The 13,861-nt window shown below is 42.9% G+C and overlaps 1 protein-coding gene across 5 annotated transcripts in view; it reads left to right on the top strand.

Moving 5' to 3' along the window:
• Positions 1-13,861, top strand: part of RFX4 (regulatory factor X4) — a 97,911-nt gene that overhangs the window by 40,410 nt on the left and 43,640 nt on the right. For all 5 annotated transcript variants that reach the window (XM_048499214.1, XM_048499212.1, XM_048499215.1 and 2 more), the window contains exons 3-4: positions 4,026-4,086; positions 9,607-9,730. In XM_048499214.1, the coding sequence (XP_048355171.1) occupies positions 4,026-4,086; positions 9,607-9,730 (185 nt within the window). The remainder of the gene's footprint in view (positions 1-4,025; positions 4,087-9,606; positions 9,731-13,861) is intronic.

The raw sequence follows: 13,861 nt of genomic DNA, 5'->3' as shown, positions 1-13,861 counted from the left end.
AAAAATTCTCTGGAGGTAAGCCTCATTGAGTATACTTTCTTAGCATTATCAAAATCCCAGGAAGCTTTGATAATTTTGGAGTGTGCAGTTTGTGGGGTGAAATTAGATTTCCATGTTGTCCCTCCTCCCCCTTTTGGCAGCAATCCTCAAAAAAGTTCTCATAAGCATGGGCAGCTCAAGCAACTCTGTACAGATGAAATCGCTAGGCAGAATCCAATGAATTCAAATTAATTACTTTAAATAAATTGAAATCTCCAAGGCCTGATGAACTACATCCCAGAATATTAAAAGAACTGTCAAAAGAAATCTCAGAACCACTTCCTATAATCTTTGAGAACTCCTGGAGAACAGGAGAACTCCCAGTGGACTAGAGAAGGGCTAATGTTATCCCCATCTTCAAAAAGGGGGAAAAGGAGGACCCTAATAACTATCATCCAGTCAGCCTGATATCAATACCAGGGAAGATTCTGAAGCAGATCATTAGACAGACGGTCTGCCAGCACTTAGAAGGGAATACTGTGATCACAAAAAGTCAGCATTGGTTTCTGAAAAACAAGTCATGCCAGACCAATCTTATCTCTTTTTTTAATAGAGTGACAAGCTTGGTAGATGAAGGGAATGCTGTGGACATAGCATACCTTGATTTTAGTAAAGCTTTTAACCAGGTGCCCCATAATATTCTTGTAAGTAAGCTAGTGAAATGTGGACTTGACAATGCGGCTATTAGATGGATTTCTAATTGATTGACTGGTTGAACTCAAAGGGTGCTCATTAATGGCTCATCTTCATCCTAGAAAGAAGTGACTAGTGGGGTGCCACAGGGTTTTGTCCTGGGCCCTGTGCCATTCAATATGTTTATCAACGGATAGAATAGACAGCATGCTAATCAAATTTGCAGATGACACCAAATTAGGAGGGGTTGCTAATACCCCAGAGGATAGAGTCAGGATTCAAAATGACCTGGACAGATTAGACAGCTGGGCCAAAACAAACAAAATGAATTTCAACAGAGATAAATGTAAGAATGTGCACTTAGGCAGAAAAAAATGAAATGCACTAATATAAAATGAGTGACGCCTGGCTTGACAACACTACATGCGAAAGGGATCTGGGAGTCTTAGTAGACCATAAACTAAACATGAGTCAGCAGTGTGAAGTGGCTGCCAAGAAAGCCAATGCAATTTTGGGCTGTATCAAAAGGAGCATAGTGTCAAGATCAAGGGATGTAATTGTACCTCTCTATTCTGCATTGGTTAGACCTCACCTAGAATATTGTGTACAGTTCTGGGCACCACAATTCAAGAAGGATATTGACAAACTAGAACATGTCCAGAGGAGGCAAACTAAACAGTAAATATTCTGGGAGTCCACGCCCTACAAAGAAAGATTCTAGAGAGCTGGGGATGTTGAATCTGGAGAAGTGAAGGTTATGATATCATGATAGCTATGTTTAAATATGTTGGAAGGGATGCCATGTTGAAAAGGGAACAAGCTTGTTTTCTGCTGCCTCAGAGACTAGGACATGGATTAATGGATTCAAAGTGCATGAAAAGAGATTCCACCAAAACATTAGGAAGAACTTCCTGAATCGTCCGGTTCGTCGGACAGTGCAATCGGTTGCCCTCGGAGAGTCGCGGTAGTCTCCAGCTTTCGAGGTGTTTCAACACATATTTCAGAACATACAAGAGTATTGATTAATGTGTTCCTGCATTGCAGGGGATTAGACTTGATGGGGTCTCTTCCTTGGGGTCTCTTCCAACTCTATGATTCTAGGAGCTACCATGGTGGCCCTACCCAGTGGTTTAGCGTCAACCCAGCGGGGCAGGAAGCTGATCCCTCCAGGCAAGAGTCACTTGGCCCGGGGCATGGCAATATTTTGCCGAACATGGAGGGTATGGTGCGGGCATATCTGGAACACTTCCAATGCTCCGAGGTGGGGGGAGTATGACGCTGCAGCAGGGCCACAGGGCATGCGTGTGCTCCAGACGCAGTTTCCCCTTGCTCCGCCCCCGGCCCTACCTCTACTCACAATTAACCACATTCCTCCCATCCTAATCATGGGGGCAGAAACCATGTAAATACACTCTGTGTCCATGTAGGCACCATGCTGATGTTTTAGCAATCCTTCGTAGAGGAGGACAAAGCACACTTGACTTGCCTGATCCACAGCAATATACATTGTTTGTCCAGGGGTTCACCTGTTTTCATATCACTTGACAATACACTGCTGAGTGTATTTTTCTGAGAAGCATTAAGGAGATGTGAACATACATGAAAGTTATTTCAGTGTTTGTAAGGTGCCACTTCTTGTTGCAAGTCACCAAGTGAGAATTCTGGAATCATCGTAACGAAGTCTCTAACATTATCTTCCTGTTTGTTTGTTTTTGTACCTGTATACACTTTTACTATTTATTTAGAGAAGCTTTCACTTCAACCATATGAGTGTCATACATCTCAAATGAATGCTGAACCAATACCAAGCCACTTTAGAATTACTGCCCAGGTGCACGCTGAGGTGATGTCATTGCTTGGCCTCTTATATTACTGGTTAGTTTGTCAGCCAGCTATCTGACTGGACTGCTGGGTTTACGTAGGACAGCTGATTTTAACTCTTTTGAAAGGCTTCTTTGTTACTTGTTCATCTGCTTTGTCATCCTCTTGTTTGGCCGACGTGTAACCACGAGCCATATATGGCTACTGAATTAGCCTTCAGACTTGCTTGGATGATGCTTGGGTGATGTAATGCTTGGATGATGTAATATGTGAGGTAGATTGATACATTTTACCTCCAGTTAGTCAAGCTGATGTCAACCCACTGTCCTTTGTGAAATCATTGGCTCAGCAGTCCTAACTAGGCTAAGCTGATTTGAAAGTGCTGGCCTTTGTGAAGATTTTTAGCTGGATAATTCCTTTTTCATAAAAGTTAATGACAATCTCAGGCAACTGAAACTACACTTCCCTGCTCAATGGCAGTGAATGGCTATAATTCAGAACCAGGTAATATCATCTATGGTTGCCAGCTTCCAGGTGGGGCCTGGAGTTCTAGAATTACCACTCATCTTCAGATTACAGGTATCAGTTCCACTGGAGCAAAAAAATGATTTCAGAGGACAGAGGGCAGAATCAGTCATATCCTGGGTTCTAGGTAAAATCTCTCCTCAGAATCCCCCTCCATATGTTTGTCCCCAGATCTCCAGGAACCAGAGCTGCCAACCCTAACTGTTGCCCAGTTCTCCATTGAACTATAACACTACTGTTGTGAAGAAGGAGGGAGGTCTGACTTGGCTCTACAGATCAGAATATCAGGTTTAACATTTCCCATGCTGCCGTGGAAGCTGGATTGTGGCTGACGTTGGGCCAGTCACACCCACTCTCAGCCTAATCTACCTTGCAGAGTTGCACGCAAGGTAAAATGGAGGAAAGGACAATCATACAAGCCACTTTGGGACTCCATTGGGGAGAATGATGGGGTATAAATGAAGTAAGCAAACAAATAATTGGCCTTTAGAAGGGAAAAGTTACATTTACTTTAAAAAAACAACCTTCAGTATTTGACCCACACAGTATTAGGGATGGTTTACCTCTTTCTTAGCCCTTCCAGCAAGGGTTTGAGCCCATCTGCCTCCCCCTACCTTTCTCAAACTCTGTCATGGTCCTCTGCTATATTTCTTTAATACCATGTCATACGTTATTCTCCAAATAAAAAGAAAAAAATACTTTTTAAAAAACCCTGGGAGTAAATTATGGCTCAGTCCATTGAACTCTGTTGATATGCAACCCTCTGTTTCTTCATGACTAACACAAGAAAGCACAGCACCACAACTTGTTTGGCAATATTGTAGTGCCTCTGGTCATCACTAAAAATGATATGTTCATTCACGCTTCCTCTAGTCTAGGTTGTATGTTTCCAGAACTTATCTTGGGAAGTTTGAGATTTTTATTCACAAAGTTATTCCTTCATCCTGTTAGTGCCAAAGAGATCTAGCTGAAAGCATGTCCCTTTATACTGTTTTTTTCCTCAACAGATGAAGAAAAAGAGAATAACAGAGCATCTAAACCACATTCTACTCCAGCTACTCTGCAATGGTAAGATCCTCTTTTTAAAAATAAGAAAACAGTGTAATCCTTTAAACATTTTTAAGCTGTTTGGTCTGAAAGGAGCAAAATTTAACAGAGAATATGGGGAGTGTGTTCAGTGCTTTGGTTCTCTGAACTATGTCAGTGCCTATAATGAGACTGGAGGTATAATCTGCTAATGCAGAAAAAAATGCAGAATATAGTAGTAGGCAGACAATTCAGCTTCTGAGACTGTGGTTTTGGTTTTGTTTATTTTTTAAAAACACAATAGTATATATGCTAAAATCTCAGAAACCAGCCTTTGGGTGAACATAAGCTCTTGCTTCTCTCCATAATTAGAAAAATCAGCGTAAATTCTGCAGAACAATAAAAAATATAGAAATGTGCATAATAAAAGAAATTTTTTTCTGTACTGTTAACTTTAGGAGGAATTTGCCTAGGTTCAGAACAAATGAGCTTCAAGCCACCCTCCGTCTAAATCACACTCCTTGCATATAAACATGAAAGCCCTTAAAACAGGGCCACCACTCTCATAAGTTATTTTCATACTATTGTTTAATTGTTCAGGGAATATGGCATTCTGGTTATTAGGGAATCCACACATCTTTCTCCAGCTAAAATATCACTTGAACAGAAATGATATTTTCCTAGCTTTCAAACCATAGTTTGCTTTGGTTGGTTACATTTGATTTTCCTCTGCAATTACTGTGATCCATTCCCTATCCCATCTTTCCCTCATCTGCATGGGCTGTGCAGATAGTCCATGAGCCAAGAAGCCACAGCTAATTAGATCACGTAGTTGCTCCCAGAAGAAAACAAGCAAATACTGGCAGCAACATTCACTCACTTTTCCAGCATCCTCATTCATAGAGGCGAACAAAGCGCTAAACTCTTGGGATGCTGAGCTCTGTGGGAATGCCAACATATTTGCCATCATATCTGAGACTTTTGAGAGATGAAAAAGCCATGCTGTGTTATCCAGTCCACTTCTCTTGCCAATTTAACTGCTCTGTTCTCTTTATCCCATATTTCATGTTTATATATTTATCACACACACACCTCTCTTTTTTTTGCAAAATAATGCACATCTTTTATTAATTTTACTCTAGATCAGGGGTTGGCAACCTTTAACACCCAAAGAGCCATTTGGGCCCATTTTCCATGGAAAAGAAAACACTTGGAGCTGCAAATACTTTTTGACATCTAAAATGAAGATAACACTGTATATATTCTCATGCAGAGAGAAGTTCCCTTCTTTGGGGCCCATTTTTACCCATCAAAGCAAAAAGGAGGGAGGGGTAAAAAGCCTGTTGTTTTGTATGATTAAAATGACCAGCAATAGAACCCCCATTTCACACATTTCTCTTTTCTTGTGTTGAAAGACACTGATTATGCCCCCCCCCCCAAAGAACCCCCTCAAATTCCACTTGGATGGTGGATCAAAATTGGTGCCTTTAATGGAATTGTCAACTTCCGGGGGGGGGGGGGTGAACTTATCCCCCCCCAAAGAAAATGTCTGCCATGGAGGGTGGACTCGACAGCCATATTCCTCACTGAGCATGGCCCCCACCCTGGTCCCAAAAGCCACAGCTTCTGAGAATCTACCCCCAAATGTCCTGGGATTTGCCCACAGGGAGTTGGCAACCCTCTGTACAACCATGGCTGAGGATGATCCCGACCTTCCTCCTTCCACGATCTACAAGCCTACTCTCCACTGGCTTACTCCCCTGAAGTAAACCTTCAAGATCCACGTGCAGGGCTTTTCCCATGTGCTCCCTGCCTCCTGGCAATGCAGAAGCAACAATTCCTCACCCACCTCCCTCCCCATCAAACAAAGCCCGATGAGTGCAACCTTCGGCCGGGTTGCAGGTAATACTCCCTTTAAAACCTGGGACATATCGTATTTCTCACTCCAGACTCAGCCAGGCTTGCCATCCCGCCAGGAAAGCCCCTGAGCTGGGGAGGAGGGAAATGAGGAACCACCCAAAGCAGGTGGTCGGCACCTCTGACTCCCCATTCAAGGGGGGGTGGACTGAGGTTAGATTGGCGCTGAAAATCTGGCTGTGCCTTCTGCAACTCCTCCCATTTCCTGCCCTCTTACGCCCGGCCACACCCTGTTCAAGAGGATTCACCAGCGGTGCTCTGACCCCGCCCTGTGCCATCATCACCGGCATCAGCCAACCAGGCAGCTGGAACAGGGAAGCTGGAAGTGGCTTGGGATAGCCATCTCAGGCTGTGCCTCTCTACGAATGGGGACTCTTTCCCATTAACCCTTAGGGCGACTCTCCAAAGGAGGCTGAGCAGACGCAAGCCACACGGAGCCACAGTGCAAGGACAAAAGAGCTGCATGCGGCTCCGGAGCCACGGGTTGCAGCCCCCTGGCATAGATAATATAGCCACAATGTACAAAATAATCTTTACATACCCACCACTCTTTGAAATTGGCTGCTGCTAAACAGACTAGGTTTATGTCTGCCAAATGCAGCCATTCTGAAGGGCAGGTGTCTTCCTTTGTAATCTGAGGCTTGGTCTACACACTAAGTTAACTGAAGTGATAATGAGGTGGCAAACTGCTGATTCTGTAAACTAGACAGCACCACTTTAGACTATAGAAGAAGAAGAGGAGGAAAAGGAGTTTGGATTTATACCCCACCTTTCTGTCCTGTAAGGAGACCTTGTGAGGTAGGTGGGGCTGAGAGAGTTCCAAAGAACTGTGACTAGCCAGCAGGAATGTAGGAGTGTGGAAACACATCTGGTTCACCAGATAAACTTCTGCCACTCAGGTGGTGAATCAAACCCGGTTCTCCAGATTAGAATCCACCTACTCTTAACCACTACACCACGCTGATGATAGATTATATTTCATGGTTATATTTATAATGTATCATATTTATAACAGTTATATCTATAATGTATAATTTAGATTTATAATTTATAATGTCATGTGAAACTAGCCAAGCTAGCAAAAAGTGAAGTTAGAACCTTTCCTTCTGACATGCTAATTTGTTATTTTTGGTAAAATAAAACCATTAAATTTAAAAATGTCCCCGGTCCCCACCTACAATATGAAGTGGCCCAGACCATTCTGCCATCTCAGACGATGACCATCTCATTCTGTTCCCTTGTCTCAATTGGGCTGAAGGCAAGCCTGAATACCTGGTGGCCAAGTGAGCCATCCATCAGCTATAGTGTATCATGGTCTAGCATGTCATAACCTTTCTGTTATCTTTGCATTTTCTGGTTGACAACAAATACAGGAGCTTTATCCAGGCCCTTGTGGACTATCATGCAGGCCTAGAGAGAGATACATTTGATTTGGGGATGGGGGTGGGGGTTCACAAGAAGTACAGCTTTGACCTATACAGAGAAATTAGAAGAAAAGGAGCTGCTATATTCAATTTGTTTAACATATTCTTCAGCATTTAAAATATGAGTCATTCAGCAATATTGTCAGTCTCATTAAAGAATTTATTATGAGATTATGGGAGCTCACATTGCTTTATGAGGGCTGTCTTTTAAAACCATCTCCTTCTAATGGTGATGATAGTCTAAGTTCATTATTTTGGCCACAATACAGCAGGGTAGAGTTGAATTCAAAATATGACTTTTTTAAAAGGCAAGAAAATGAAAGGCAAGTTGTGTAAGATGGGATTTCTGACCATTAAAGAAGTTCAGGTATTGAATATTGTTCAGTGTCAGACTAATGACTGTGTGAGAGAGAGAGAAAAGGAGAGAAAAATTCATCAGATATGATGAAGCAATATAATTAATAGACTTCCTTTCTATCGCGCCTTGTTCAGGAAAACTGACATGCCAATTAGCAGCTGTAGCATACAAGTGAAGTCTCTGTGCTTTGAAAAGGGGTTTTGTTGAGGTCCATGAGATTGAGAAAAGATGCTGCAGTAATATTGCTGCAGAGAGAAAGTAAGATTAGATATTGCCCTAACATTCATCTCATCAAATATCTGATTAAAATACTTTGCAGAGACAAACAACCATCGTAAATTGCATAGTAAAGAAAATCAGAAACACGGTACTAAAGAAAATCAGAAACAAGGTAGAAAAAGATATAAGCATGCTCCTCCTTTGTTCTTACTGGATGCTGAATAAACAGCTTACATGAATTCTAGTAATACATTTAAATAGAATGTGTTTTCAGGCCTTAGCTCCATTAGTTTTTTTTTTTCCAGTACTGTTCTGAAGGAATCAGTTGACATTATTAGGATTGCTGCCATATTTAAAGTATAGCTTTTGGATCCTTTGCTAATCTGAAAGTTTTAAGTCTTGGAAAGAATCATGAATTAGAAAAGCACATATAACCAAGGACTGTCTCGAATGATATGAAAACATGATCAAGGAAAACATTGATCCAGCTGGGATGGTAGATGCTGATCTGTTAGATATTACATAATATGCACATCCAGGCGCTGTGCATGCTATTCTTGTCCCCCTTCAATTGCCATAGCTATGTTGAGTTTATACATGAATCCCCAACCAGAAAGACCAGTGCTGAAATAATAGTACTGAATTCAGCCCCTTTTCTGCTTCCCCAAACAGGTAATAGATGCTGTCAAAAACATTTCTTGATTGAAGGGTAAGCAGGTTTGACTGATGCTGATGTAGCTACCAGCAACCATAAGTAGATGCTTTAAAATGGTATATGTCAACATATGTTTGCATCCATATGTTGTGTTATTCTCAGATAGAAAAAGACAATGGGAATGAAATATCATAGAGGTAGCTGTATTAATCTGTTGTAATAAAAACACTGAAGAGTCTTGTGGCACATTGCAGACTATGTATTGTGGCCTGTGGTTTCAAGGGAAGGGCCCTTTCTTATGCAGCTTACGAAAGCAATATTATATTGTCCTGAAAATTTTATTTCAGTCAATACAACATATTAGGAAATAGCAAATGAACTGCTAAATGATACTGTAATTGGTGACGTTCCTTAACTTTATGCCAATATGCCTGTTTCCAGGGCCCATATTTCAAGTTTCCCCAAAAGCACCTACCCGGGAAAATAAGTTTTTCCTAGTATGATTTTTTTGGGATTTTTTTAGAGTGTGATACTTGAAACAAAGCCCTTACTCCGGTAATAAGCCCTAGTTACAGATTCCCCAGCGCAGCTGATCTGGTCACATGGGGGGCGCAAAATAATGGAAAAAAATAAGGCATCCCCTGAAAATAAGCCAATTTTTTGGAGCAAAAATTAATATAAGACCCTGCTTTATTTTCGGGGAAACAGGGTAGTGAACCAGTAATGTAAATCATGTAAAAATGATACAGGCATGTGATTGCCAGATGGTATATTGAGTGTACCATCCTGGATAGGATGGATGGATGGATGGATGGATGGATGGATGGATGGATGGATGGATGGATAAGATATAGATAATATAGCTACGTTATTAGAATAAAATAAAATCGAGACAAAGTGGGTAGTGGCATTAATTTTCAAAATGTAGGTAATGTAATCCAGGGTAGCCAATATACATGTAGTTTCCTTTCTTGGTTATTGTTTTCAAGGCTGGAGGAAAACTATGAGATTGCAGAAGGAGTTTGCATTCCTCGAAGCGCCCTCTACATGCACTATTTGGACTTCTGTGAGAAAAATGACACACAGCCTGTTAATGCTGCCAGTTTTGGAAAGGTGAGTATGGAACGCATTCAGATGTCTTACTTTGAAATGTCATATAACTGTGTTTGGAGGATTTTAAAGATGACGGCAGTAGCAGCTCCTCCACACAGCACTGGCTGCATTCTGAAGTTACCTTTATTTATGCAATTAGGAAAAAACTGAAAGGAATTCCTTTTTCATTTTTCACTGGGAGGCAGTGCTTAGACTGAGCAATTACTGGCTTAAGTCGCAGAGAGTATTATAGGGAAGAGGGAAGGAGACAAAAGTGAGAAACTAGCTGGATGGATTTGTCTGAAGATTAGTGATGTAGTTCAGCTACTGTAATAGTGATGGTGTGCCATAAAGAAGGAAGAAGTGAGTCTTGGGCATTCCAGTTATGTTTTGTTTTGATCGGTCTTGGAGTTGTCACTGCCTCCAGTTTCTAAATTACAGTAAATACGAACTATAAAATATCAAGCTGTGAGAGCTATTGTTAATCTTATTCTATGAACTTGGTATTCATAATATGCAATAAAGAGTACTTTTGGTCAACATTATAAATTGTGATGGAACAGAGGGACCAGCTTTTTTGGGGGGAGGGGGTGATAGATCAGAGAATTTCAGGAAGAGTATCAAGATGCAATGTTTCAGCAATGATATAATTTACACTAATAACAGTATCTATATTGAGAGCCAGCATAACACTGGGATGTTGAAATGAGGTCTCAAAGAACTAGGTTCAATTCCCCACTATGTGATTAACAAGATGCCACAGGGGTTTTTATCAGTGACTTGGATGATGGAATAGAATACGCTAATCAAATTTCCTGCTACCATCACACCGAAATTAGGAGATGGATTTAGATACCCCCCCAGAGCATTGGAGGTCAGAATTCAAAATGACCTGACAGATTAGAGAACTTGGCCAAAACTAACGAGGCAGGGCTTATATAGAAAGGCCTGGCTAATGAGGCCGGGATCCTGCAAGAGCTCAGTCCTGAGGTGCCATACCTTGCAGCATTGCAAACACTTCTCCATTGACTCTGCAGCTGTAGCCTCTGCCTTTGCCTTTTTTGAGCAGCTGGCTCTTTACTCAGCTCTTCTGAGATTCCTGAAGGCTGCCCAGCTACCAGGGGCGTAACAAGGCAGCCCTGGGCAATCTGTAGCCCTGGGCAAAACCTGAGTTGGATGCCCCCCCCATGGGCGGCCACTCCACCACGACCAGTCTTTGCACCAGAACATAGGTGCCAGCAGGTGCATTGTTAGATCATATCAGCACCAAAATTTCCAGCATAATAATCAGGAGATCGTCCTTATACAATTCCCCATGTTTTGGTAAGGTTTGGTTCAAGTAGTCCCAGAGTTATGGACTCCTGGTACCATCCTCATTGTGTCCAATGGGAGGTTAATTAGAGATGGGTTAAGAAGCTACAGTTTTGAGGGTTCATAATTTTGGCACCCCTGAACCAAATCCGGAACAAACTTTGCTGGGGGCGATCATCTCCAGACGATACCCTGAAATTTTAGTGCCTACACATCCAAAAAATGCACCTCCTGGGTATGCGAACATCCTAGAATTTTGCCCAAGAATCTTTGTCTTCATTGAGTTTTTCTTTGCATTGCAGTCAATGGGGGGTTGCAGGCTGTTGGGGCACATTTCTGAAGGCAATAAAGTCTCAAAACTTTCAATTATTTCAGGAGACCGACCCTGACGATCCTCCCCAAGTTTGGTGCAACGGATTGAGTCAGTTGGGGGCCAAAGGATTATGGACCCTCAAAACCGTAGCAACTCTATCTCCGGTTGAATTCATTTGAAACAATGGGGGATATTAGCACCCCTTTGGGAGTCCGCCAGTCCCTTTGGGATTCGACAACTAAACCTTACCAAACATGGGGAGCAGTATAGCGACAGTCTCCCGATGACATGCTGAGCCACAGTGTGATATGTCTAACAATGCACCCCTGCGAATCTGTGTTCTGGTGCAAAAAAAATTTTGCGCGATAGATAACGTAACAACAATGCACTTCCTGGCAGGCACCAATGTTCCTTGGCAAAAAAATTCTATAGTTTCAAAACTAAGTCTCCATAGCCAAAAGTGGAAAACCACTAAAATACCCAAAAAGGAACCCAGCATTTTGATGCCCCCCACAAGGTGATGCCCTGGGCAGCTGCCCACTTTGCCCAATGGACATTACGCCAGTGCCAGCTACACAGCATCAGGCTCTGCCTGAGTTGGCAAGGAAGGACTTAGAACTGGCTCTACTGCTAGCACTTCCTCACAAGGAGCCCGCTCTGAATGCTCAGGGTCTCCAGTCTTTACATCAGAATCCTCAGTCCCCTGGGGCTGGCTCATGTCAGGACTGGTGTGAGCTTCAGCAGGCTGCATGGGCTGGCTGTGAGTAGAGCTGGGGCAGGCATGGTTATATAAGGCCAGCGCGGAGCGTGTTCTGCCTCTCTGCTCCCAGAAGACTGTCCTGCCCACCGTCCCTCTGTTTTATGCATTCGTTTATTCTGTTTGCATGTTTGCATGTCTCTTGTATTACTGTCACAGTTTGGTGAGTTGCATATAGGGACTGATCCTTTGGGGTGGAGGTGGAGCCTGCCCTTCACGCTTGCCTCCCTGTCATTGGTGGCCCCCATAAGAGTCCTTGGGGTGGGGTAGGCCTCAGGACCAGGCACGTGGGGATGCTGGTTGGCCTACACCCCCAAGTGACAAGAGGAGTTCCATTCAGAGTCCAGAGCCCAAGTGGCTCCCACCAGCTCGTTGCTCCTAGTTTCCCCTAGCTCCTGGGCCTGGAGGAAAGAGGTGCTGGTTTTGGTTTAGCAAGCGTGCTGCCCAACTGACAGGATCCGTCCCCTATGCTGCACCCTTTGCTCCTGTGTCTGTTATCAACAAACCAGCTGTTGCCAGCTATTTTACTACTGAAGAGTTTACTGTACATGTATTCATTTGGGCTGGCCTTTCTTCTCCACTTTGAACTGGTAATGCTGTGCCATTGTGTGAACTTTCTACCACTTTTTTAAATGGTTTGTAGTTATTTTTGAATGCTGTTCTCCTTTCCCCCTATACAAACACAGTGTGTCTATTTCCTATTTCCTCCTTATTATATACCGGTAGGAACAAGCTATTGTTACTGGTATAGGGGTTTGATTCCCAGAATTGTGGCATGTTAAAAGGGACCCTGACTTCTTCATTATCTGGAAATGCCTTACAGTGCAGTCCAGAGCACAGGTCGATTCTTCACTTCAAAAAACAAAGGGACAACGTTAATCGTTTTGTTTTGCTTTTGGGACCTTTGGAGTACACGGTTTTCCTGGTCCTCACAGCTTCGTTCCCCTGAATCCAATAAATGCAAGAGCCACTTCAGGACTCCCCACCGTCAAGCAAATCAAAACGCATGACCGTCTCAGGGGGGTTGTCCTGATTATTGCCGCGCTGTGCTGTTACGAGAATTTTTTTATTTTTTTTCAAAGCGATGAATCAACGCTTCCAGGAGTACGTTTAGATTCGCCATTATAATATATGGTTTTGCCGTGATGAATCTAATGCCTATTTTGAGCAGATCGTTCCATTTTTTTGGCGTTAAAATGAAAAGAAAAAAAAAAAAAAGGCTGCGTGTGCATCGTGCACACCCCGCTGTGGCCTGATTGGACAGAAGGCTCCACGGCACTATCAGTGGTGGGAAACCCAAACCCGGAGTCACCCCCCGGACTTCCTTAATTGCCCCGCTCTTTTGCGTGGTTTTGCGTTGCGCACTTCCCACCAGGATCCGAAATACCCCAGCCATGTTGAGGGATGGGAGGAGAGGTATGGAGCCAAATCGGTGGCTGTGTTGTTGCCGCTAGTGTAGTGGGGAGTGCTGCTGGGCCCCGGGACATTTTCTGTGAGGGGGCGCATCAAATGGTGAGTGGGGAATCGACCACAGATAGGTTTGACTCATTCCATTGTTTTGTGAGGGTCTAACCCTCTTGAACTTGACTGACTTAAAATAAATTATTCTCTTTTCTCATTATTATGGAAGCAACTGAGAGTCAACAGGGATATTTTATTTTGTATCAAGATCTGTCTTGGTACTATCCTACATCAGAAGTGAATGACAAGAGCCACTTAAAAAAGGACCTGAAAATGCCTTTCCCCCCTCAGCCTCTAGGAGCTCCCCCCA

This window comes from Sphaerodactylus townsendi, linkage group LG06 (genome assembly GCF_021028975.2).
Source record: "Sphaerodactylus townsendi isolate TG3544 linkage group LG06, MPM_Stown_v2.3, whole genome shotgun sequence".
In the NCBI taxonomy this organism is placed as follows: domain Eukaryota; kingdom Metazoa; phylum Chordata; class Lepidosauria; order Squamata; family Sphaerodactylidae; genus Sphaerodactylus; species Sphaerodactylus townsendi.
This window is presented reverse-complemented; position numbering and strand designations above follow the sequence as displayed.